We start from the raw sequence: 27,511 nt of genomic DNA, 5'->3' as shown, positions 1-27,511 counted from the left end.
CGAGGAATTTCTTCGTATGGATTAATGGACACGAGCCAAGCAGAAATTTCCCACAATGTAACGCGGCAGTAAATGTTGTCAAAGAAAGTGTGAGCTGTACATGGCTTTTCCTCTAAATCGAGGAGTATCTGGTGATGTGGTTACCTGTCGGAGTCCCGACGTCTATCAACTCTTCTTCTTCTGTTTCTCATTACTGTGAGAGGTTGAATGGGCAACAAGAAAACAACACATTGCAGGAAAAATGCAATTTTTTTCAGCCGGGTACACAGAGAGGGTGCTCAACGCTGCGCTGCCGCCGCCACCGCCACCGCTGCTGCTGCTGTGACAGGAATGGTCACCATGGTAATAACTCAGCAGCAGGAAGTGCCATGTGCAGTCTGAGTATCCAAATTGATGCGGACTGTTGACATTTACACAAATGTGTGCTGAACTTAGGTAGACTTTCTGAATATAAAGTGTCTAGAATGGCATTTCAGACGCAGCGGATAAGAAAAAGTAGAGGAATTTTCCTGGAGAGAAAATGTAAAGGAGGAGCAGATAAAGAAAGTTGGCTATACAAGCCAGCGCTGCCAACTGCTTAAAAATGAGCGAGATGTTTGCCACGGCCTTCAGCTCCATGGATGCGGTTGGTGGACACAACGCAGCAAAACCTGCGGGAAGCTGGACTGCTGTCTTTTGTATGAGGCCGAGGCATCCAACCCCTTGGTAAATCTTCTGAAACGCAAATACAACATTTCTGGCCAAGGTGTAATTACGTTAAATTTGATTTGTAAACACAGGATTTTATAAGACATTGATTGGGTTTACATGGACATGAATAATCCCATTATACAGACTGAAGAGCTGGGAAAAGTGTACGTTATCGAATGTGGTGGGCCGGTCAGACCCAAAATGACAGGGCCGATTTTTTTGTCCCAGTCCGCCCCTGGTCTCCTCTGACGACCTCTCATTTCCTTTCCTTTTTCCTTCAAACATTTTTCCTCCTTTCTCATCTCTTGACCTCATTTTTTCCTTCCATTTATCCATCCTAAGGTGTTTGTGCTACTCATCTGCTCTGTAAATCATTTGTCCTGCGTTCTTTGACAGAACTACACAAACATGCAGCAGCTGTACCTGTCACACAGGTCCCTGGAGATACTCTGCTAGCCACAGCAGGCTAGCTCCTGCTCTGTAACACTGGAACACCAGACTGCCCAGTTACAACGACAACTCCCCATATTTAAGGGGAGAAGCTCCAGTGTATTGATTATGCTGAGTCTGTACCTCACGCTCGTGTATTCAACTTTCAGGGAGGGGTGTCAAATGTGTCACCTCAGCGTTATGCAGTGGGACCCAACCTCAAGGTGACTGGTTCACCTGTTACTTGGTTTTGCAAATTGCAAATATTAATTGCTGTCAGCTGCCAGTGGGAATGATTGGCAGCAGCGGAGCAGGTTCAGATGCAGTGCTCTGCTTCTGGATGTCAGAGTGACCTGACACAAAGTGCTGGACTTGAAATCTGAAATCCCGTTCTTAGGCCGGATTTCTGTGTCTGCTGATTTGTTGGTGTGTGTGTGTGTGTGTGTGTGTGTGACTGCAGGCTGCTAGTAATTGAAAAGCAGGGACGCCAACCCTGACCTCCTATTGAGAGAACAACCATTGATTTCTACAGTGAAGGGGGGCAACTAGAGACTAGACTAGAACACTCGGACAGTGCCAACACCGTCTGATGTCATCAGATCTGGATCCAGATCGATTTAAAAACTAGACTGATTTTTCTAAACTCACCTTCTATCGCGAACAAATGAAACTTAAGACTAAAAACAAGGCACAAACAGTAAAACACACACCAAAACATGAAATACAAATTTTCCTTTAAGAGTGAGACAAAGCACCTGAATATCTGCTCCTACAGGGAGGACATACAAGTACACACAAGTATTCATGTCTGCTTCAGGGTCCATCGTGCACAACCAAACTGTGTGTGTGTGTGTGTGTGAGAGAGAGAGAGAGAGAGAGAGAGAGAGAGAGAGAGAGAGAGAGAGAGAGAGAGAGAGAGAGAGAGAGAGAGAGAGAGAGAATGAGTTGACATTGTAAAGCAGTGCTAAGGTAGAAAAGTGTGATGTAAAAATGAGTCCATTTGGTGACTCAGCGACTCATGCAAACGATCTTGAGACAGGACGATCCCACCCACTGGCGTCCAGTCGCTGTTTCCAGTGTCGACGTCCAACTCCATCATTCGCTCTGCCAGTTTGTGCCGATGCTGACACATTCCCCTTTTCCTACCAAGACCTACATAGCAACAGAAAACTGCCAGAAGCTCTGAAGTGAAAGCCGGCAGGTTTTCAGCTACGCATCTCCGGCCTGGAGATGAGCCTCTACTTCCCAGACCCAGATCTCCTTGAGTCCTAATCTATCAGTGAAAACCTGAACATCCTCCTTCTGTTCAGTTGATGTACACGTCTGCCAACATCTGACCCAGCAGGATCCACCTCAGGTGCAGGGAGACACCAGAGAGGAACCGAAGCCCAGGGTCCGAGCAGGAACCACAGCTGAATGAGACAGACACAGGAAGAGATTCCTGCAGTCTAGACACATCACAAGAAGATGTGTGAAGCTCCAGTTGATGCCTGAAGTAGCGAGCTACTTTTTAGGCCAAATCTGGATCAAAAGCTCGGATCACACCAGGGGATGTGTTCATGAACCTCTGTTAGGTTTAGGGGCGCCAGACCAGCTGTTAGAGACCCTTCTCTCCTCTCTGGTGCATCATGGACCTCAAGACCTCCGCCCCTCGGCTAGTTAGCTTAGCTGCTATGAACGTTAGCAGCTGGGATAGGCAGTTCACTGCAGTGGAGAAAGACTTCAAGAGTCATCAAACACACTTTTCTACTCATCGTTTGCTGTGAAAAGACCGCTGAGTTATGTCGGATGTCCCCGCAGGATGCTGAGCCAGGATATTCAACATGGGCAGCACTGCACTCCTGCACAGGAGACCCTCAGCCCTGGGATGGACGCATCAAAAGGTCAAAATTAGAGACAAACGCAGGAGGTGGACGCCTCTTCTGTCTGTCTGTCAAGTAAAGACGTTGACAGTTAGTCCTTTGCTGGTTTCCCACGCTTTGTCCTCTGTATCAGGCATCTGACCCACAGGTAATAGACAGAGAATGTCACAAGATTAACAGCAACAGAGTCGACCACCGTTTCCCCGGCAACAGAGAAAAGACGACACTTGGAATGATGGGATGGAAGGGAAGAGAGGGAGGAGGAAGGGAGTAGAGGTGAGAAGTGATGAGGTGGACTGATGAGAGAAGATGGATGCTGGGATGATTACACGGAGAGAAGAGAAGAATGAAGGGACAAGTGAGAGAGACAGAGCGGGTGATCGAGTCATTAATGAGAAAAAAATAGATGGACTGATGGAGGGAGGAGAGGTTACAAACAACGGCGAGAAAACGAGCGGGAGGCACCAGGAACTGACAGGCTCTCCGAGCCAAACCACCAGGTTGGGATAACTCTGATCCAGCGACAGGAAATACCTTCATTTACGTAGAGATTTGTTGAAAATGACATTCTACGGCGTGTCATGATGGCAGGACATGAGCCGCAGATTCAACCTACAGCCTCAAATGTGGGTGTGAGGAATAGACATGACCATCAACCCAGCAGGCCTCTGACCTCCAGAACAAGGTTCCACTCTTACCTGGATAATTCTGGATCAAATAACAACAGGAGCCTTTCCCTCTGTGGGTAAATGTTTGTGAGGCCGTCAGTCACGGCGTGCACCAACCCGTCGCACAACCTGACACAGGGCTGCATGCGAACCTGAACTTATCACGTTCAGGTGTAACTGCCTTCAGGAGCGCTTGGGTTCATGTACGGCTCTGGGTCGGGTCAGCTGGTCCCAGGTGTCTTTGATAGACATGAACTTTTTTGTTGGTCAAAATCCATGCATCCATCCATCCATTTTCTTCCCCTTATCCTGTTGAGTGTTGCCGGGGGGGCGAGAGGCGGGGTTCACCCTGGACAGGTCACCAGTCCATCTCAGGACCAACACATAGAGACAGACAACCATTCACACTCACAGTCACACCTACGGTCAATTTAGAGTATCAATCAGCCTCGTCCCCTCTTGATGTCTTTGGACTGTGGAGGAAGCTGGAGTACCAGAGAGAACCCACACAGGAACAGGGAGAACATGGAGACTCCACACAGAAAGTTCCTGTGATGGAGCCGGGACTGGAACCTGGAACCTTCTTGCTGTGAGGAGACAGTGCAGACCACTGCACCACCGTGCCGCCCCGATGGTCAAAATAATAATAATGATGATAAGTTAGTGACGTGGATCCGTCAAACACCACAGACTTTTGTCCGTTTTCTCACTCCAACACACCTGGACTCTCCTGAGACGCAGCATGTTAGCTTGTTCTTGCTAACACGTGGGTGTAATCTACTCAATCTCCACAGCTTAAATTCAGGTGTTAAATACTGGAACAGAAAATGGAACACATCAGAGGTCCCAGAGCTCTGCCAGGGAGGAACGGACCTTCAGATGTGGGAACGGATTAAAGCGACCACGTTTATCAGAATGAATGTCTGACTTCCTGCTGCTGGGACTGCTTTGTAAAATCACAGCTGGATGTGACCGCAGTCGCTCGTGACTCTACACAGTGAAACGTTCAAACATTCTTGACTGGAGGGGAAATCTGATCATCTGACAGATACGCAACACCGCTACACTCTTCCTTTGATAGGAAGGTGAGTAGTTGGATGAAACCAAAGCGTGAAGGAGCCTCTGGCCACGCTGCTCTACAGTCACCAGTCAGTCTATGACGATGCCTTGCAGCATAAACCCGTCACTGCCAGTCAAAGTGGGTCGTTGCTAGCATGAACTAGCTGTCCACACAAATCCCTTATAATATACTCACACTTTTATTAACTCAAAGTGAGCGAGTTGAGTCCGAAGATCTATTTAAAAAGTACAAGCGTGAGTATTCTGCTTGTTAGTGACACGTCACATGACTCGATGGAGCGAAGCACGCCACGGTGAATCTCTGCGCTCCGGTTTGGGACCAGAGAGAGAAACTCTGAGGAGAACTTGGAGGATAGAACGTTTCAGTCAGCGTCGTCGATCGGAGAAACCTCAAAGTGCGTGGCTGCCTGTCCCCTCGCCCGGTCCAAGCACAGACACAGAGGCCGAGACACCTCCACCTATTTTAAAAATAAGGGCATGTAAGAACGGGAACAGCTGCTCAAAAGGTGACGCTAATCTGATTCCTGATTTGAGATAAAGCAGTAAGAACATTCACTCAAGTTCTGCTCTTTCCAGAGGCTATAAAATTATCTTCATGAAATCTGCTGCTGTGTGTGTTTTTCCCAGAGAAGAAAGAACAGGAGGAGGAGGTGTTCATGGATAAGACCATTGTGATTTCTTTATTGATTTTGTTCTTCTTTTATACATAGAGTGGAACAACATTAACTCTCCAGGCCTCCTTCATGTTTGATCATCGTCTTATTCCACACCACAAGTTTTCACTTCTCTTTTTCTGTTTCAACCAAATGTAGAAATTAAAAATGCATCTTCTGATGTCTGATAACGGTATGAAAACAAGGTTAAGAAAAAAAAAAGACAAGAAAAGAGGAAAAAGGTCAGTAAACAGAAGCTGTTGGATGGAGGTTCGGGTGGTGTTGGTGGTGGGGGGGCTGAATAAGATACAGCTGATGTGTTAAACTCTGGAAGCATTAAGATACTGACACTGTGGGTCTGCCCTTTTGACCTTTGACCCCTCACGAGTGCTGCGTCTGACTGAGGCGACGTTAAGAGGAAGAACGGGAGCGATCTTTGAGTGGACGCGAACCAGTGTATCCATCCGTGTGTGAGGAGGGAACCTGGCTGACCCGGGAGCGGTGGCGGGACCACTGAGGGCCAGGAGCCGCCATGATCGTAAACCAACTTATCAGACAAGATCCACATTTGTGCCACACCCGATATTTAGATTCAGGACTGTGACGTCATCAGAGAAATGAAGGCAGACCTGAGGAGGATCAGAAGTCCTGCTTGTGGATTCCACAAAAGTAGTCGATTGTGACCGAGCTGGAAACACTAATGTCCTGTTAACTGTGTTAAGATCTAAAAAAGCACAACACCAAAAATACTGCTAGAGGTGATGCATGGCTATTTGTGTGTGTGTGTGTGTGTGTGTGTGTGTGTGTTCTCTAATGCTCTGATGCCAATCAAAAATGGAAGACAAGTACGAGGTGTTTGTGAATAGTTTGGTTTTCTGTCGGCAACAATAATACTGAGTGTTCCATTCCGGTGGAGCTTGCTGTCACGAGTCGAAAGTGTTCCTACTCCTCTCTGCTGCGCTCAGCGCATCAGCGGAAGCGTGAATCACCCCGGGAATTCCAACGAAACAACGGTTGGTTACCAAGAGGTCCGCTCTTCCTGTGTGTGAGACGTCGAATCTGACTGTCGCTGCCGAGAGTCCAAAGTCTCGGAGGAGGAGGAGGAGGAGAAGAAGAAGAAGCTTCCCTCTCTGATGTAAAAGCGCGTAAGTTTAGCAGGTCAAAGGTCAAACCAATGCAACCTAAGTTGTGTTTGTCTCGCACAGTCATGAAATGAGATGATGATAATAAGGTTAAGAATAAGAATCACAATGCATTACATGGCTAGCTAATCTTAAATATACTCATGCATAAATCTGGCTACCACGCTGCTACGGATGTGAGACGCTAGCATAATAACAGAGAGAGAGAGAGAGAGAGAGACCACAATGAGAGAAGTGTGCATGAAAACAAGTTCACGGTGACTGGATGCTACATGAAATCAGTGGATCAAAGTAACCCGTCTTGCATCATGTGACCACTCTCACACACACACACACACACACACACACACAAAAAAAGATGTTAAAAGAAAGAACGCTAAACCCCTCAGTCCAGGTCAAAGGAAAGAGAGAGGGAACAGTTGCACATCAACAGGAAACAGATCGTGGAAGAAGACGAGCAGTTCTTGTTTTTGGTTTTTTAGCGCACCGTAGTAACTTGTACAAAAAAAAAAAAGAGCACAACTGAAACACTTACAAAGCTTTTTTTTCCCCCACATTGGTTTCATTAAAGTTTAGTCAGTTACCAAAAAAAGGAAGAAGAGTGAGTGAATAATTTATGACATACGCTATTGTTTCATCATCATCATCATCATCATCATCATCATCACCATCCTAACACTAGTGTCTATGAGGTATATCTGCAACAGAGAGCACGGTCCGCGCACAACACTCACAAGCTTGTTTCGGAGTTTTCTCAACAGCGAAAGCTCTGAGAAGGTCGCTGACATGGGCGGAGCTTCACGCCCAACTGAAGCTCAGGATTGTTTGACACTCTCAGGACGAATGACACATGCTGGCCAACCAGGACGCGAACCCCGGGCAGCATTTATCATCACAGCGGTGGGTTCAGCACAGTTGTGTTTTCCAGAGATGAGAAAGTGATTGTTTGAAGCCCCTCATGGCCTCCGTACACAGGAGAAGCTGCCACGCCTTCGTGGAGCTGATGGAGCCAGTGGATGGATGTTCCGACACACGCAGACCTCTAATCCGACTCAGGGAATCAGAAAGACCAGATGGAGTCAGAGAGAACAGCAAAGCTCCGGTGCTCCCTCTGGACGTCTTTGCTCAGATTGCATAGCGAAGCAGCAGAGGTCAGAACCGGCGAGGTCGTGGTGAGGTTACAGAGAGCTCTCGACTTCGCTCTGGGTCAAGCAAGGCACTCGTCCTAGTTTAGCTCATACGTGGGAGCGAAATACTGTACCCACACACGGATGAGCAAAACGTTTTAAGGGGGTTTTCAATGAAAACGGGGTTATTGATGTAAGAATTCATATTTGTGCTGAAGCCACAAATCATATTAAATCAGCAAATTCACTCATGTCATTCCTTTGTTTACCTTTAGCTTTGGGTAAGATGTAAGTACAATTTAGACAGTAGCTGTACTTAAGTGTTCAGAACTTATTAGCCACATGCTTGCTTGCTAATGGAAGAGGCCACACGTTAGCTTGCTCTTGTAACAGATAAGGTTAAGATAAGGCCACATGCTAGCTTGCTAATGTAACTGATAAGGTTATTAGCTACATGCTAGCTTGCTAATGTGACTGATAAGGTTATTAGCCACATGCTAGCTCACTATGGTAACTGATAAGTTTACTAGCCACATGCTAGCTCGCTAACGTGCTAACTTATACGCCCATCCTTCCATTTTCTATACCACAGGTCCCAGCCCAGCTGACATTGGGTGAGAGGTGGGGTTCACCCTGGACGGGTCGCCAGTCCATTGCAGGGCCATCAGGAGCAATTAGAGGCTCAGTATCTTGCTCAAGGACACTTCAACATGGTCAACAGGGGAAGTGAGGATTGAACCAGCAACCCTTCAGTTGCTAGAGGGCCACGCTACCTCTGAGCCATGCTGCCCCGATAACTGATGCGGCTCAGTAGAGATGTAGAGAAGCCTGTGATAGAGCTGGACAAGACTGATCTACTGGTTCAGCAACATTTGACTTTTTCTCTTTTCTTTCAGGGTTCAGGTTCTGCTACTCGGCTCCTTAAAACACCAGTTTCCACATTGGCAGTCTGTCTCTCTGACATGTCACATGACCTCGCCCGTTCACCGACTTTGATCATCAGAGGGATTTCAGATCAAAGTATTAACCTCCCATATCTACATCGACGTTTAGCATCCAGCTGACAACTGCTGTGTCTGGTGCCACCTCAGTAGACGTGAGAACAGATCATTCACTCCTCCATTGATCACGTTTATCAGGCTCGTCTCTGGTTGTTTCACACGGCTGGTCAGAGGCTAAAACCTGTCTTTGAGCTCACTGACAGCCAGACTCCGCCACGACTGCCTCTTCCCCCTCTCGCTCACTCGCGCCAAGAGGAAGGAACCAAACAAACAGAAATCGTAGTGAAATAAGGAAGTGAAGTGGGACAAAATCTGGTATCATCGCTGAAAAGAAAAAGCAAAAAGAAGCTTGGAGCTGTGCGCGGGCCACACTGTAGAAGAACACAAATCTTTGGTTTCTTTGGTTTCATCACCACGATTAAAAGGACAAATGGAAAGTCAGTGAGGTAGCCTCTCTGGTTCTCACTACTCGAATAGAAATAGAAAGGTATTGTCTTTTTACACACACCCTCACACACTCTCTCACACACACACACACACACACACACACACACACACTGATCCTTATATAAAAAGGGAGAAAACACAGCGGGTGGTGTGTGTTAGCATCACATCAGGTTCAGGATAGCCTGGATAAGTTCTTCACATCGTTCAGGACACGTTTTAGTCTCTGAAAAATCCTTGTTTTTAACTCAGAGTACAAAAATCTTGATCATCATTCTTATTCATATTCTTATTTTTGGGAGAATTTCTTGGTCATCCAACAGGAACACTCACCAGAAACGTGGGAGGATGCCGTCAGGTTCTTAGCAGAAACCTTCGGGTTTTAAACTTCGCCATCATGTGATTCATCTGTGTCCGCTTAAGGCTTCCGTAGAGGAGTTTGGTCATGCAGCTGAGTCATGGTTGCTGTTGTCCAACAACCCTTAAACATAAAATAAGGCTTTACAAAATGCGTATAGAGTCGAATTGTACCAGCGGATGTGTGAAGAAGAGCTTAGCCAGGCTACGAGCCGCGCGGATGGAAACACACACAGTTTATTGGCCTCTCAAGGATTCCAGTTATCTTTGGTGGGTCTGTTTCTGTCAGCGTGTGGCTCTTACGCCACTTGACCACATGAAACGAAAACATCAGCCTGAAATTCATTGCTCGTTCAACAAAGGTCAGCAGGATGCAATCAAATGAACAAAAAGAAATTATCCCATAAATTAGCCACAAACATCGCAGGCAGGAAAGGAAGCCAGATGCAGTGCTCATTGGTCGGAGGGCTGTCGTCTCCCGTTTGTGTTCAAGAGAGAAAAATCATCACCGGGACGAGAATACGAGAGTGGCTGGAGAGTGAGAGCAAGTGTTGACATTCAGAAGGACATAAACCTACTCTGACATTCCTACTTTGTTCTGTCATTAAAGTCTAAACATTCATAAAGCAACATTTCATTTGCTTTTCAAAGTAAAAGCTAACTAAGAATAAATTAACAGGCCTGGTAGAAGCACTGCATCTTTGATGCAACTAACATTCTTAAATACACTTAAATATTCATTGAGAAACAAATTACATCTAATTAAATATCATTAAATTATTATCAAGTACAAAACTAGTGTGTTCTAAAACACCTCATAAATAAATACAGCATTGAAGAGAAAGAAAAGGAACATACAGTGTAAACTTTGGCAAAGCTAATCATCATCCAGGGTCAAAGGGTTCACTGGGAGATTTGGCAACAAAATTTGTTCGCTTAAATTAATTCAAAATTAAAAAGAGACAAACATTTCATTAAATTAAGAACAAAAAAATCACATTTTGCAAAAACCTAGGCAGGAATGTAGTAATAGTAATAGTAGACACGCAAGTATTGGCAAATTATTTTTAAGTACTTAAAAGCAAACAAGCAATGAAAACCTCTTTGGGATGGTTTTTGGTTTCATACCCAGTTTTTGGTTTGGCAGGTTTAGCCGCTGATACATCCAGACAGAATTGTAAGTGAGAATGGGAAATGGCCGCCACCCCCTTCGCCTTAAACACGCCCCCTTCGTCAGGCGTGGTCAAAATGATGGGAGGGTCAGGTGGGCGGGGACTTCTTTGGACTAGAAGCTTTACATACAGAAAGAGAGAGAAAACAAAGGATAAAGCTATTTGACCGATATTTCAGCAGTTTCTCTCAGTGGGTTGGAACGCAGTGTTTTTTTTTGGTTTTGTTTCATTTATTGTTGTTGTATGGAGCAGCAGCAGAGTTCCCCTCCCCCGCGGAGAACAAGCCAGCGCCGGCCTGCCAAGCGACATACTCTTAACATGTACGCTCGGGACACTCGGGCCTTCCAACATGGCACACGAGCGACAACATTAACGACACATCGGACGGAGCAGATGTTCCTCCCTGGATGTTCTGAAGCTTTCGGTTGACTGACTTCGGCCGATTCAGGCGCCAAAACAGAGACAAAAATGAGACATGAACGCAAACAAAAGTGATGCCTCTAGAGCTCAGATGTTCCTCTGCAGTTGTCCCAGACTGTTCAGCTGGTTGGGGAAAAGAAAATTCGTGAGCGTTCCACTGTTGGAGCAGCAGAGGGTCTTTGGTATGTGCTGTACGGTTCCTATCGCGGTACATGGTTAATCTCTCAGCAGGAGGAAGCCCCTGGACAAGAGCCCCGTCACCCAGACCAGCAGCACTGTTGTCCGGCAGCTTCAGCTCCCCTGCTGGAGAGTGTTGGAGGTAGACTGAGCCCGTGGAGCAGGTGACAGCTCCGCGTGCAAAAAACCCACAAACAGCAGCAGCCATGTGACAAAGTTACGTGCTTCAACATCCGGTTCTACGGCTGCGTGAGGGACAAACTCCCTAGCGACAGCAAACAAGGGGATTCTTGGTGAGACGATGTGAATGGCGGCATGCGATCACGCCATGCTGGAGGACGGCCCCTTTAAACACGCGTGCGGGGTTCAGCTCAAGTATCCGCCTGTATGAGTGTGTTCTGTGGGGACTTTGACTGGTTTTACCATCCAGGCTGAACGGAGGTAAGAGGATGGTGCTAATAGCCTACAGGTCAGCTAGCCTAGCCTGGATGCAAACCGAGACTGCGTGTTTGAGCCCACAGCACATCATCACTCCACAGGTGAGAGCGCGCTGCTCGGCCGAAGCCCAGATTTCGGTTTGAGGGGAGGAGAACTGCTACTGGACTGAACGGTGAATCTTTGGTTTGTTAGCTGATGAGGTTTCTGTTGTTCTTTTAACCATTGTTTGAAAAACTGCATAGGCACACGTTAAAGACACTCTTCAACCGTGAGAGACACATTAATGTTCTGCCATTCGGGGGCCGGAGGGCGTCCTCCGTTCACTCCGTCCCGTGTGGTTTTACCCTTTTCAGTCCCCAACTTGTTTCCCTTAAAGAAGGCCTGACAACATCAGGCAGAACAAGCTACTCCTCCGCTCCTGTGATGCCATCCCTTCATCATCCTTCCTCCGACTACTCGTCCTCGTCCTCCGTCCTTGACATCGTCGCCACCACTCTTTTTTTGTCTTTTTGATTTTTTTTATGTTAATAATTCACTTTCATCTTCAGTTAGTTTTTTTTCCGTTTGGTGGAACAGTTAGGTGCAGAAAAGGGTTTTCTTTGGTTTCGATTTGTCAATAAATAGAAAAAGTCTCAAGAGTCCATTTTTTAAAATCTTAAATCGTTCTTAAAGCCTTTGGCTTGCCTCTAACCAGGCCGGGACACCGCCTGGGTTTCTCGGGAGCAGGGGCTGCTGACTGACGCCTTTCCTTTGGTTTGGTTTCTTTTTTGGTTTGATAGCTTGAGTGAGAGATGATTGGTGAGGTGATGGTGAAGGCTGTGAGAACATAGTCAGAGGTGGTGGCGGTTGAGGTTTTATCAGGTGCATCAGTATTTACATCATGTGAGATGGCGTCCAGCTAAAATGTGTGTTGTGGTGCTGTCAATGAGTGTTCGCTGACATTTGCGTCTCCCTCCAACTCTCATTCCTTTTTTGTAGATGTGAAATGGAGTCCCGTTGTCCCGGATCACAGTTGAGCTCTCAGCTGTGAAACGGGACCAAACTCACTTCATCCTCATCCTGACGGTAGAACTGAACACAAAGTGAAGTCCACGTATGAGACTTGAATGATTGGGTTGCAGCGTGAAGACCTGGCCTGGAGCGGTCCGGCCCGCTGACCCTCCGGAGGAGACAGACCTGCCAGGCATCGTCTTTAGATTGTCCTCTTTAACTATTACAAAGGCCCTGATTCGCCTGGGCAGTTTGTCCCCCCCCCCTGGGGGTTCAGACGGTTTACTGGACCTGCTCCTGTGTCTGTGAGTGGGTGGTTTGATTTTGGGGCAACTTGGATGTCTTGCTTCCAAAAAAGCATCGTCTAATCGCTGCATTTACAAAGACAAACTGGGTTGTAAGGCTCTGAGAAAGTTTTGATTCAAACTCTGGAGGTGAGCAGCGTAGAGTAATGGAAGCTAATTCCTAGTGGGCTGTCATGGCCACTCCCTCCTTCCAAGCGAGCTACATGTTGTGCAGTGGTGTTCATCCTGACACGCCTCTATCTACCTGTGCACCTCCATCCCTCGCATGATTGGCTGCTCCTCTCTGTGAATGAGGCCACTCAGAACAGGTGGAAACACTTCAGTCTGACGGCGCGCTGGAGCACGCTGAGGCCTGAAGCATCAAACTGCGTCCCGTTTTGTGCTATTTGTGCTCATGTCATGAGATTTCTGCAGGAAGGGCCAGACAAATGTCTTCGGCTGTGTTTTGTAACTCCTGCTGATGTACTGAGCGCCGAGGAGGCACAGACCGCACTCGCCATGTTGGTCTGAAATGATGTGAGACAAGAGCACCATTGAGGGATGCAGTAGCGTTTCGTACGTCTCGAGGGATTGTTGACTTTCTCTGGCTGTAATCTGTCTATTCATTTATACACAAACTTCTCCTGTGGCATTCCAGGCTGGCATTTTGTCCCCTCAAGAGTGTTGTAGGTATAAAGAGGGAGCGTGTTTGCGTTTTCATGGCGTGGAAATTTTGGTATTTTCTGCCATTTGGTCACCTCCTGTGGGCTCAGTCCAATTAAAATTGTATTTACAGCTCTCGTTATCCAGTGACAAAAACTGCATCAGTTTCAGCAGTGTGAAGAGCATCTTTGTTCGAAGTGAAACAAAGAATGTGCTCATGCTGAGATGCTTGGAGGAAGCTGCTGCCCGGCTGGATGAGTTACCATGGTAATGATGGCTGCGTGAAATGAGGATAAACTGGATCTTAGTGGTTGAGCTGACGATGTTTCTGTCAGGAGACATTAGGGAAATGACCCTTGAAAGGTGTGTGTGTGTGTGTGTGTGTGTGTGTCTGAGTGGATTTTTTTAGCCACTGTTTAGAAAAAAGGCATCCTGAGATTTCCAAGATGTGAAGCCCACTCGGCTTGGCAGAGAGCTCCGGTTCTATTGCAAAGAAAATGTGCTTCAAGATTGTGCTCATGTACAAATTTGGATCCAGAAATCCTCCGCTGAACGCTACGTAGCTAAGCTAGCTGGTAACTCTGCATGTCGGCTCAAATGATGAGGAGAGTTGCGTGTGCGTGGGTGTGGGTGTGGGTGTGTGTGTGTTTGTGCTTGCATATTTTGCCATTTCTTAACTTCTCATTGCCCCATTGAACAAGTCTAAATGACTCTGTCTTTGGTAAAACTGAAGCATCCAGAGTGGGACAGGAGCCTGCTCATTTGGTCGAATGGTGGGGAATCGTCATGTTTTCCGAGAGTGAAGAGCCACCCACATCTGGAGCCCACAGATCCCAAAGGTGAACCTCAGCAGAGGCTCCACTTGTGGAATTCTTGGCTCTGAGGAGAATCTGACTGGTTTTTGTTTCTGTGACAGTCACAGATGCTGACTGCACGGTTGTTTGTCCGTCGCACCCCCACCCCCCCACCCCCCACCCCTCTTTGGTCTGACTTCACCCTTCGTCACATTTGAACTGAGACCTTTGGACATCTGCACCTGACGTCTGAGTTTCTGTGGTTTTTGTACACTTGACAACATTTCCTCTTGTCCCAGAGCGTGGAGCACATTCTGTAGTCATAAAGCTTTCATTGGTTATTTGGTTGGTTGGTTCCTAGCTTATATTGCATAATAGAAAACACATATTGTCTTCTAGTCTTTGGTATTTGGGCTAGTGTGTCCCAGGGGAGACATCAGCAGTTAAAGTCTGTGATTCAAACGATTTCACTTTTGTTTCTCCCCCATGAGGTGTGTGCATGTGTGTGCGTGTGTGTGTGTGTGTGTGAGTGTGTGTAAGTGTGTGTGTTCTAAAGATGAGCTGCAAATTCTTTATGGATTCATGATGATTTTGAAAAAGGCGGTTTGGCTACAAATAAGCGGTCACAGTGAGCAGCCCCTCTCTCAGTTTGTCACATTTGACAAAAGCAAAACAGACAAACAAAAACATGTAAAAAGTTTGGTTTTCCTCCTCGCTTTGACCAGACGAAACCTCGACCCATGCCCTCGACCCCTCCTTCCCTCCCCACCCCTCAACCCCTCCCCCTCCTCGCCATCTATCATCACACTTTGGTACAAGTGCTGGACGCTGAAGACTGGGCCCCGGGGCTGGCTCCATCGTCTGTCCATTTGTCCAGGCTCCGGCGGCGGGCGTTCATGAAGAAGTTGCTGACGGTGGTGAGTTCCAGGCCCAGCTGCTGCGAGATGGTCAGCTGCATCTCCTTGGACGGCCGCTTGTTTTCCTTGAAGATGGCCAGCAGGGTGCGCCGCTGCAGATCCGTGAACACCAGCCGCGATTTCTTTGGTGTGTTGTTGCGATCCTTCGCCGTGTCCTGCTCCTTCCGTTTGCACGCTATGAGGGAGAGAGGACGATGACAGAAAGATGAAGGGATATGAAGAAGAGGCAGAAAATAAGAGCGTTAGTGTTGTGCAGAGAAGAAGATTTGTGAACATCAAACAATAATATTTTTTATAACAATATTTTTCTTATGCGGAGTGAAAACTCTTCCTTCAGTTCCTGAAGCTTAATCCTGTTTTTGGTTTATTCTTTCTGGCAGGTGCGGACGCTGACAGGAACGCGCAGGCGTCGTGATCTAATCATCGGTACTGTGGGTTTGGGCTCGCTTGCTCTGCGGAACAACTGTGTAGTTAGGGCCTGAGCCTGAAGGTGCACATTAGCAGCACTAAAAACACACACTAAACAGTGTCCCAGCCCCCCCCAAACCCATGAGGCAGCTCGGCCAGACGGCCTGGAGCCGGTTCTCACATACACACCATTCAAAACCTGGTCCTGGACTGTTCTTGCTGTCAATGAGCGTGCTCAGTATGCCCATTAATTATTTTTTTCGCAACCAAAAAAACCCACTTAATTTAACCCCCTAGACAAGCAAGAAATTCGCTGAAATTTGCCACACTGGTCCAGTCTGGTGAAAATGTTATATTCCACAAACAAATTATTCAAAAAGTCAATAGCGCCACCTAAGGAGCCACAAAACTAAACAACACATTTGGAGCACTATAATTCCTCCCACGAATGTCCCACAGACACGGGACCAACACCGTTGGACTCGTCTCATGGAGACGCTACTTTCCTACACTCTACCTACCCCTCACCTATCTACAACAGAATGTCCACAATTTGGACAAAACTGTCAAAATGAGGACGTTTTTTTACTCCCCGACCAAAATCTATCTCCTCCTAGGCCATTAATGCTATCGCTTCCTAACTTTCACACATTACTCTCCCAACTGTGCTGATTAAAAGTTATTAATAGTTTTTACATTAATTACTCTGTTTGGATTTTATAAGCCCTCAAAGTGGGGGAGACACGTTTCACCTTACAATGGAAGTCTATGGGGAGACCGTGTCCTCTCAGGGTACATACTGTCAAACTAATGCTTCTCACGTCTACACCATACATCCCACAGCTTTAACAAACACACCACTGTATTCCTGACAAAAATCCCTACAAAAACATGGTATTATGTGTCCCTCTTGACCAACGTATGCCGACTTCCTCCTCGTCCCCACTCCAATTCTGGTGCTCCTCCTCTCTCTCCACTCTAGCACAGATCAAAGACAGAGCAGTGGGGGAGTGGTTCTTAAAGGGCCAGCTCTCAGCTCTGCTCTCACTCTAGCACAGATCAAAGACAGAGCAGTGGGGGAGTGGTTCTTAAAGGGCCAGCTCTCAGCTCTGCTCTCCACTCTAGCACAGATCAAAGACAGAGCAGTGGGGGAGTGGTTCTTAAAGGGCCAGCTCTCAGCTCTGCTCTCCACTCTAGCACAGATCAAAGACAGAGCAGTGGGGAGTGGTTCTTAAAGGGCCAGCTCTCAGCTCTGCTCTCACTCTAGCACAGATCAGAGACAGAGCAGTGGGGGAGTGGTTCTTAAAGGGCCAGCTCTCAGCTCTGCTCTCCACTCTAGCACAGATCAAAGACAGAGCAGTGGGGGAGTGGTTCTTAAAGGGCCAGCTCTCAGCTCTGCTCTCACTCTGACACAGATCAAAGACAGAGCAGTGGGGGAGGGGTTCTTAAAGGGCCAGCTCTCAGCTCTGCTCGCCACTCTAGCACAGATCAAAGACAGAGCAGTGGGGGAGGGGTTCTTAAAGGGCCAGCTCTCAGCTCTGCTCTCCACTCTAGCACAGATCAAAGACAGAGCAGTGGGGGAGTGGTTCTTAAAGGGCCAGCTCTCAGCTCTGCTCTCCACTCTAGCACAGATCAAAGACAGAGCAGTGGGGGAGTGGTTCTTAAAGGGCCAGCTCTCAGCTCTGCTCTCCACTCTAGCACAGATCAAAGACAGAGCAGCGGGGGAGTGGTTCTTAAAGGGCCAGCTCTCAGCTCTGCTCTCACTCTAGCACAGATCAGAGACAGAGCAGTGGGGGAGTGGTTCTTAAAGGGCCAGCTCTCAGCTCTGCTCTCCACTCTAGCACAGATCAGAGACAGAGCAGTGGGGGAGTGGTTCTTAAAGGGCCAGCTCTCAGCTCTGCTCTCCACTCTAGCACAGATCAAAGACAGAGCAGTGGGGGAGTGGTTCTTAAAGGGCCAGCTCTCAGCTCTGCTCTCACTCTGACACAGATCAAAGACAGAGCAGTGGGGGAGTGGTTCTTAAAGGGCCAGCTCTCAGCTCTGCTCTCACTCTAGCACAGATCAAAGACAGAGCAGTGGGGGAGGGGTTCTTAAAGGGCCAGCTCTCAGCTCTGCTCTCACTCTGACACAGCTCTGCTCTCCACTCTAGCACAGATCAGAGACAGAGCAGTGGGGGAGTGGTTCTTAAAGGGCCAGCTCTCAGCTCTGCTCTCACTACTGAGCCCCCGCGTGGCCTGTGGCCGCGTGGGGGCCATAACAACGCTGCTTGCAGCTTTAATTGCATTTCTGTTTCCATCCAGTTGGGAAGTCGTTGATCCGTCTTTGTGAACTCGCACCACCTCTTTGATCAGTGTGCATGTAACTAGTACGGCGTAACCATGACTGTGTAACCAGGGTGGTTTAACTGATTATAGCGTAACCATGATGGTGTAACCGTTATGGTGTAGCTATCGCAGTTATGAACAGTTATAAACAAAGTTCCACAGAGATGACATACGTTTTACCAGGAAGTCATCAACTCCATGGTAACTCCTGCCAAAAGCCAAGCCTGTTCGTCCGTGTTTGTATTGATGTCGGAAATAACAGCATTGATGAGACTTCTACATTTTGTTTAAGGATGTAATTTTGTTGTCGTAACTGCTAGAAGTAAAAAGCTGATAAAGGAATAATACCAGGAAGGCATGACGTCATCATCACCGTGGCTGAGCTTCGCTCCTCTCACTTTGCCATTTAATATCCAGGTGAGCCTTGATGGTCTCATTACTCCACTGGTGACCAGCCACGACCTCCACACGCCACCAGCCACGCTGAATGACTCAGCAACTACAGAACTCACCTTGACTAGCAGCTGAGGATGATGGCGTCTGGATATCTGGGGACATGTTTCTGACTCTAACAACGCTGCCCCTCTAAAACTCAGAGGGTTCCATCCTGAGCTCAGAAAAGCTCAAGCGCCTTCGCAAGTTTCAAGATGGCACGAGTGATATTCCCACGCCAGGCGCCATCACCCTTCAGCCAGCTGTTGAACCTGCTCCCCCTGCACCAGATGCTGCAGCGTGTTACTGAGGTGGTCTGGTGCCTCCAGACCTGCTGCACCTCCTCCAGACCTGCTGCACCTCCTCCAGACCTGCTGCACCTCCTCCCAGACCTGCTCCACCACCTCCCAGACCTGCTGCACCTCCTCCCAGACCTGCTCCACCTCCTCCAGACCTGCTCCACCACCTCCCTGACCTGCTCCACCTCCTGTGTGTGATGATGGACTCCAGCCGCTCTGATTACACGCCTCTAAATACCAGAATGAAGCTGAACGTATTTGTTGACCAACAGCCTCTAAATACAGGCAGTGATCAATAATTGATGATGTCAGTTGTACATAAGAATCAATGAAATCAGCATTGACATCAAATTATTCCGCAAACTGTTTGTGGGCTGACAGCTGTGGACCTCAGGCAGCTGTTGCGTTACATTTGCCAGGTGCTATGACGACCCAAACACACACACCTCGAATGTGGTCAGATGATGCATTTCTGACATCATGAGTGGATGTGAGCAGTACAAGTGTGTATGAGAGTGGTGTGCAGTAAACACCTGTGTGTATTCTGGAGCAGAGGACTAAAGAAGGCTGGTCACTGGGGCCGCCGCGAGCGTCACAGGACTCTGCGGTCCTGACCTGAACACATCCAGGTACCAGCTGTGTATGAGGGCCCTTCGTCTCTGTCCCGCCGTGCCCTCAGGTTTAGCGGCAGAACATAAATCCAACACAATGTGACAGTGTAACAACACACACACACACACACACACACACACACACACACACACACACACACACACACACACACACCTCCTCCAGACCCATTCAGAGTAGAATTGTAGAGCTGATGTGAGCAGAACAGGTCTGCCCAGAGGAGCCTGTGTCTCTCCCACTAATAACAACAGCAACACTGTAGCTGGAGGGGCTCAGGCTCAGGCCCCCATCGGGCCCTCCTGTTGGACCTGGTTGGGACTCAAAACTCCTTGGCAAGCCTCTCAACTCAGGATCCACCAATCTGCAATTCACTCAAGACTAGAAATACAATTTCACTTTTTAATTTTCAGACAAAGCCATTCACCTTTGACTCAGCTGACCCCCGTGACCCTCTCATCCCCCCCCCCCCCGTGACCCTCACACGCCCCCAGCGACCCTCCTGTGACCTCAACGACCCTCACGTGAGCCCTCAACTCCTTAACAACCTACCCTCTTGGACAAGAAGTGTAACTTCTTCAATAAATTCGTAGACAATAACAACAGTAATAAGCTTCTTGAATGTGTCTGCTATTGTATTTCAGTCAGTCAGGGAGGAGGAAGAGGAGGAGGTGAGGGTGCGTTTGATTCGATTACCTCTCTGAATTAAGTATGCACGAGTCAGAGCTCGACTGATCAATACGAATCAGGTTAAGGACTCGATTTGGTGACAAAACTATTATGGAAGGGGAAACTCGCTGTAAACACACACGCACGCACAAACACACAGCAACAGCTTTTTATCACAGTGTTAAGTGAGCTGACAGCACATACAAATGAAAGATAACAGCTTCTTGTTGTCTCAGGATCAATAGTTGGCAAATGTTTGACTGTAATAAACCGTTTACATTGACACTAAATGCAGCTACACACATCAGCTACTATATACATACATATATAGGTGTGTGTGTGTGTGTGTGTGTGTAAAAATATTCATATCCAGATGTAGAACCACAGGGTTTGTGAGGAGGTTGTAGTTGCAGGTTGCCACTGAGAGGTGGCACTGTGGTCCTGTGAGTATGAGAAAAGGCTCACACACACACACGCACACACACACACACACACACACACACACACAAGGACAAAGAGGTGTCTGCCTGATTAGAAAGGAGGAACCAAGCACACGTCTGTAACTGTCTCTGTGCTGTAACATGAGGGGTTGCTAGCATGTGCATGAACATGAAGTGATAACGTCAAGGTGAGAGAACGCAAAAGAACTCAACACACAAGCAAGCAAGCAAAGAAACAAACAAACAAACAGAATCCTCCAATCATGAGAAGCAAAACCAGCAGATGTTAAAATGTTTTAGTCATATGACATTTTTCATAAACTGCATAAATAAAATATCAATCTTTAAACTTTACCAAGCAACCGATATCTGAGCTCTTATTCCATTAATTATGAATGACTTTTTTTCTATATTTGGAAATTGTTACAAATTAATTTGGTATTTTTAGGGTATTTTAAAATTATGTGTAAATTTATCTAAAATTACATTTAAGTAAAATGCAACAGTTATCTTACATTTAGTTCAGTTCCAAAAGGTTCATATACTGAATTGAAAATTTTAAAAAAATACTTTTAATTTCTAAGGAAAATTTTGGTTAAATATTCTTAATTTGTTTTTTTTTTGTTTTTTTTTGAAGTATTGCGATTTCACTCTGTACACAAATATACCTCCCAGTTTCATTGCAAACATGAGTCACACCTGGCCTTTGCTGTATTTGGTGTGTGTGTGTGTGTGTGTGTGTGTGTGTGTGTGTGTGTGTGTGTGTGTGTGTGTGTGTGTGTGAGAGAGGCAGTTTTCATTATTTGATCATCATAATTTAGGGGAAATCTGTATATCCTTTTTTTCCTGTAAATTTTGTAGCACCACCCCTAATTTGGGCCATTTGATAATAATAATAATAATAATAATAATAATAATAATAATAATAATAATAACAACAACAACAATAATAAAAATGGCTCATCAGGTCACCTTTCCTGAGACCGTTCCACCAACGCTTTTTGTATCTACATATTTATAAATAAATAAATGAACACAAACACACACGCGCCAACAAACACACACACACTACAAAAAAGTATTAATAGCAGCACTAGTAATATTAGCATAATAGAAATAATAATTACTTTTTTCTTTTTCTGCCTCTCCTTTAATTTTTCAATCTTATTTCTCTTCTTATCATCTCCTCCCAGTTATTTCTTTGGTCTAAAACCAAGTTTCCCTCCATTGCTACCGTGTGTGTCCTCAGCCTCATATCAATATAAGAGCAGGACAATAATTCAGTTTAACGCTGAAGGGCACGAAAACAATGAAAGTAGCAATGGTAGGAGAGTCTGATTCGATGTTCGGGATAAATACGAGCGCAAGAAACCCCAACTGTAATCAGTTCTTCATGTGGTCAGGCAGCAGTGTGTGTGTGTGCGTGTGTGCGTGTGTGTGTGTGTATGTGTGTGTGTGTGTGCGTGTGTGCGTGTGTGTGTGTGTATGTGTGTGTGTGTGTGGTTCTATCACTTGTCCTGTCACGGCCTCCAGCAAAGACTTTACATGTGTTTTCAACAGTGCCACAGCTTCAATATTATTTCATCAGCACTGCTGATTGTGCATGTAACACCAGGAATGTTCACTTTACACGCCTGGGACATACGTGTGATCAACGTGGGACATACATGGGATATATGTGTGATCAGTCTGGTTCAGTCGGCTGCTAGCTTGCAGGCTTCATCCGCGAAATGACACAAAGGAGTGAAAGGCTGCTCCTGTGACTGTGATGACGGTTGCTGTGTGCAGTGATGGAGGACAACAGGAGAGCAGACCGGAGCGCAGAGTGTTTCTGACTCCTGAGGCAGCGAGAGGACTTTGGTTGTGTGTTACGGTCATGAAGTATTAATGGTCATTTTAAAGCTGAAATGTCTAAAAAGTTTGAAGATGTGAGCAAATATTAGAACTGGAGGACGAGTTTCCAAATGTGCATCTTTCCTCTGCCGGCCTCTCTTTTCTGCTGCTGCATCTTAATGAAAGCAGCTCTGCAGCAGTTTCCTCAGACATGGTTTAAGAGAAGTGCAGACGCATCTACGTGAAAAGGGAGCAATCAAACCCCCGTCCCCCCGCCCCCCCGTCAGTGCAGGCGCAGCACGCCTGAGTGATTCAATCAAGTTCTGTTCCCCCTGAGCCAGGTTACAGTCCGGATCAAGCTGGCAATTATATTATTCAGAAGCGGTTTACCGGTTAGAGAGGACCAGGGGGAGGGGCAACAGTCAGGGGTGTGTGTGTGTGTGTGTGGGGGGGGGGGGTCTGTACAGGTATGGGTGGAATCAACAGGATCAATAAAGCAGTGCCGCTGTGTCCGTCATCACCTCTGCTTTCTAACTACTAACAGGATTAGCACTAAATATGCAGAATCACTGATGTTTGCTGCTCGTCTCCATGGTGACTTGATGATGATGATGATGAAGATGATGATGATGATGTCGATGATTCAAACTACTATCACAGTGTTTAGTCCCAGAACCAGCACATACAGTTACAGCAACATCATCCCTATGAAGTGTTCAGGGAGCATTGAGTACTAAACTTCACCCGCTTGAGCCTTCGCTGATGTTCACCCTGAGACACACCGACAGAATTACACCTCCTCACACAGGAACACACCTCCCCACACAGGAACACACCTCCCCACACAGGAACACACCTCCCCACACAGGAACACACCTCCCCACACAAAGGATGACACCCCACACACAGGAACACACCCCACACACAGGATGACACCTCCTCACACAGGAACACACCTCCCCACACAGGAACACACCTCCCCACACAGGAACACACCTCCCCACACAGGAACACACCTCCCCACACACAGGAGGACACCCCACACACAGGAACATAACCTCCCCACACAGGAACACACCTCCCCACACAAAGGATGACACCCCACACACAGGAACACACCCCACACACAGGATGACACCCCACACACAGGAACACACCTCCCCACACACAGGAACACACCTCCCCACACACAGGAACACACCTCCCCACACAAAGGAACACACCTCCCCACACAAGAACACACCTCCCCACACAAAGGAACACACCTCCCCACACAGGAACACACCCCACACACAGGAACACACCCCAGATGCAGGAACACCTCCCCACACACAGGAACACACCTCCCCACACACAGGAACACACCCCACACACAAGAACACACCTCCCCACACACAGGAACACACCTCCCCATGCAGGGACACAACCCTCACACAGGAACACACCCCACACACAGGAACACACCCCACATGCAGGAACACACCCCTCACACAGGAACACACCCCACACACAGGAACACACCTCCCCACACACAGGAACACACCCCACACACAGGAACACACCCCACACACAGGAACACACCTCCCCACACACAGGAACACACCCCACACACAGGAACACACCCCACACAGGAACACACCCCACACAGGAACACACCCCACACACAAGAACACACCTCACACACAGAGACACAACCCTCACACAGGAACACACCCCACACACAGAAAAAACACACCACACACAGGAACACACCCCACATGCAGGAACACACCCCACACACAGGAACACACTCCACATGCAGGAACACCCCACACACAGGAACACACCCCACATGCAGGAACACACCCCACACACAGGAACACACCCCACACACAGGAACACCCCCCATATGCAGGAACACACCTTACACACAAAACCACATCCCACACGCAGGAACACACCCCACACACAGGAACACACCTTAAACACAAAACCACATCCCACACGCAGGAACACACCCCACACACAGGAACACACCTCCCCACACAGGAACACACCCCACACACAGGAACACACCCCATATGCAGGAACACACCTTACACACAAAACCACACCCCAAACAAAGGAACACACCTTAAACACAAAATCACATCCCGCACACAGGAACACACCTCCCCACACAGGAACACACCCCACACACAGGAACACACCCCACATGCAGGAACACACCCCCCGCACAGGAACACACTCCACACGCAGGAACACCCCCGACACACAGGAACACATCCCACACACAGGAACACATCCCACACACAGGAACACACCCCACACACAGGAACACACCCCACACACAGAAAAAACACACCACACACAGGAACACACCCCACATGCAGGAACACAACCCTCACACAGGAACACACCCCACACACAGGAACACACCCCACATGCAGGGAACACACCCCACACACAGGAACACACCCCACACACAAGAACACACCCCACACACAAGAACACCCCCCATATGCAGGAACACACCTTACACACAAAACCACATCCCACACGCAGGAACACACCCCGCACACAGGAACACACCTCCCCACACAGGAACACACCCCACACACAGGAACACACCCCACATGCAGGAACACCCCCCCCCCCCCACAGGAACACACACTCCACAAGCAGGAACACCCCTGACACACCGGAACACATCCCACATGCAGGAACACACCTTACACACAAAACCACACCCCACACACAGGAACACACCCCACACACAGGAACACAACCCACACACAGGAACACACCCCACACACAGGAACACACCCCACACACAGGAACACACCCCACACACAGGAACACACCCCACACACAGGAACACAACCCACACGCAGGAACACAACCCACACACAGGAACACACACCACACACAGGAACACACCTTCCCACACAGGAACACACCTTACACACACGAACACACTCCACAAGCAGGAACACACCCCACACACAGGAACACAACCCATACGCAGGGACACACCCCCCACACAGTAACACACTCCACACATAGAGACACAGCACACACAGGAACACACCCCACAAGCAGGAACACACCCCACACACAGGAACCCACCCCACACACAGGAACACACCCCACATGCAGGAACACACCCCACACACAGGAACACACTCCACAAGCAGGAACACTCCCCACACACAGGAACACACCCCACATGCAGGAACACACCCCACACACAGGAACACACTCCACATGCAGGAACACACCCCACACACAGGAACACACCCCACATGCAGGAACACACCCCACACACAGGGACACACCTTACACACAAAACCACACCCCACACACAGGAACACACCTTACACACATAGAGACACAGCACACACAGGAACACCCCACACAGGAACACACCCCACACACAGGAACACACCTTACACACATACAGACACAGCACACACGAACACACCCCACAAGCAAGAACACACCCCACACACAGGAACCCACCCCACACACAGGAACACAACCCACACGCAGGGACACACCCCCCACACAGTAACACACTCCACACATAGAGACACAGCACACACAGGAATACACCCCACAAGCAGGAACACACCCCACACACAGGAACACACTTCACAAGCAGGAACACACCCCACATGCAGGAACACACCCCACACACAGGGACACACCTTACACACAAAACCACACCCCACACACAGGAACACCCCACACAGGAACACACCCCACACGCAGGAACACACCTTACACACATAGAGACACAGCACACACAGGAACACACCCCACAAGCAGGAACACACCCCACACACAGGAACACACCTTACACACATAGAGACACAGCACACACGAACACACCCCACAAGCAGGAACACACCCCACAAGCAGGAACACACCCCACACACAGGAACCCACCCCACACGCAGGAACACACCTCACATGCAGGAACACACCCCACACACAGGAACACACCCCACATGCAGGAACACACCCCACACACAGGAACACACCCCACATGCAGGAACACACCCCACACACAGGGACACACCTTACACACAAAACCACACCCCACACACAGGAACACCCCACACAGGAACACACCCCACGCACAGGAACACACCTTACACACATAGAGACACAGCACACACAGGAACACCCCACACAGGAACACACCCCACACACAGGAACACACCTTACACACATAGAGACACACCCCACAAGCAGGAACACACCCCACACACAGGAACCCACCCCACATGCAGGAACACACCCCACACACAGGAACACACTCCACAAGCAGGAACACACCCCACACACAGGGACACACCTTACACACAAAACCACACCCCACACACAGGAACACCCCACACAGGAACACACCCCACACACAGGGACACACCTTACACACAAAACCACACCCCACACACAGGAACACCCCACACAGGAACACACCCCACACACAGGAACACACCTTACACACATAGAGACACAGCACACACAGGAACACACCCCACACACAGGAACACACTCCACACATAGAGACACAGCACACACAGGAACACACCCCACACGCAGGAACACACCCCACACACAGAGACACAACCCCGGCACTCGCCTGGAAGGATGTCTGACTGGCGTTTGGCTGCTAGCATCACACGGGGCTAATGCTAGCTGCTGCAGATGGCTGCTGTTGTTTCCTTGTCAGCTATGAGCTGCTGCAGGTTTCAGCTCAGTCTCTCACTCCTCAGGAGCTGAAGTCCTGAGCATCAAATGTGTGACAGGAGTTCAGCGCAGTGGGGGTGCACCATGACGCTGGGACTCACACCACACATACACTGAGTGGACAACAGGTTTTTGATACCCAATAGCCTTTAACCTGTATTGTGCCCTCCTGCCATCCTGATAAAGGTGTAGCTCTACACCCCACTGATGCGTCCGCCCTCAGACAGAAGCAGACATGGTCACTGAGAGGCAGAGAGCTGAGGCAGGTGCTGCCAACACGCAGCAAAACCACCTTTACTGAGCCAAGAGCTGCTAACCGCTACTGAGGCGTCACCAACATGAAGGTGTGTTGAAGGGGGAGATATGGAGGGAGAGCTGGAGAAGAGAAGGATGGGGTGAGACAAGGAGGAGGGAGAAGATCAGCAGGTTTGTCC

At 48.3% G+C, this 27,511-nt stretch overlaps 1 protein-coding gene and 1 long non-coding RNA gene across 2 annotated transcripts in view; one reads left to right on the top strand and one right to left on the bottom strand.

Moving 5' to 3' along the window:
* The first annotated feature begins 7,444 nt into the window (after nt 1-7,444).
* On the top strand, nt 7,445-9,157 carry LOC147244344 (uncharacterized). The gene is made up of 3 exons (XR_015110368.1): nt 7,445-7,696; nt 8,244-8,377; nt 8,548-9,157. It is a non-coding gene; the product is annotated as an uncharacterized LOC147244344 (long non-coding RNA).
* Nucleotides 9,158-15,193: 6,036 nt separating this feature from the next.
* The window catches only part of onecut2 (one cut homeobox 2), a 31,549-nt gene continuing 19,231 nt past the window's right edge, over nt 15,194-27,511 (bottom strand). Inside the window, exon 2 of the mRNA XM_086188264.1 lies at nt 15,194-15,483. Within this exon, the coding sequence (XP_086044390.1) occupies nt 15,194-15,483 (290 nt within the window). The remainder of the gene's footprint in view (nt 15,484-27,511) is intronic.

Source organism: Aulostomus chinensis, chromosome 19 (genome assembly GCF_037954235.1).
Source record: "Aulostomus chinensis isolate RoL2024-O1b breed Wild chromosome 19, RoL_Achi_v1.0, whole genome shotgun sequence".
Classification (NCBI taxonomy): domain Eukaryota; kingdom Metazoa; phylum Chordata; class Actinopteri; order Syngnathiformes; family Aulostomidae; genus Aulostomus; species Aulostomus chinensis.
The sequence above is the reverse complement of the archived record's forward strand: the minus strand, read 5'-3'. Positions and strand labels throughout refer to the sequence as shown.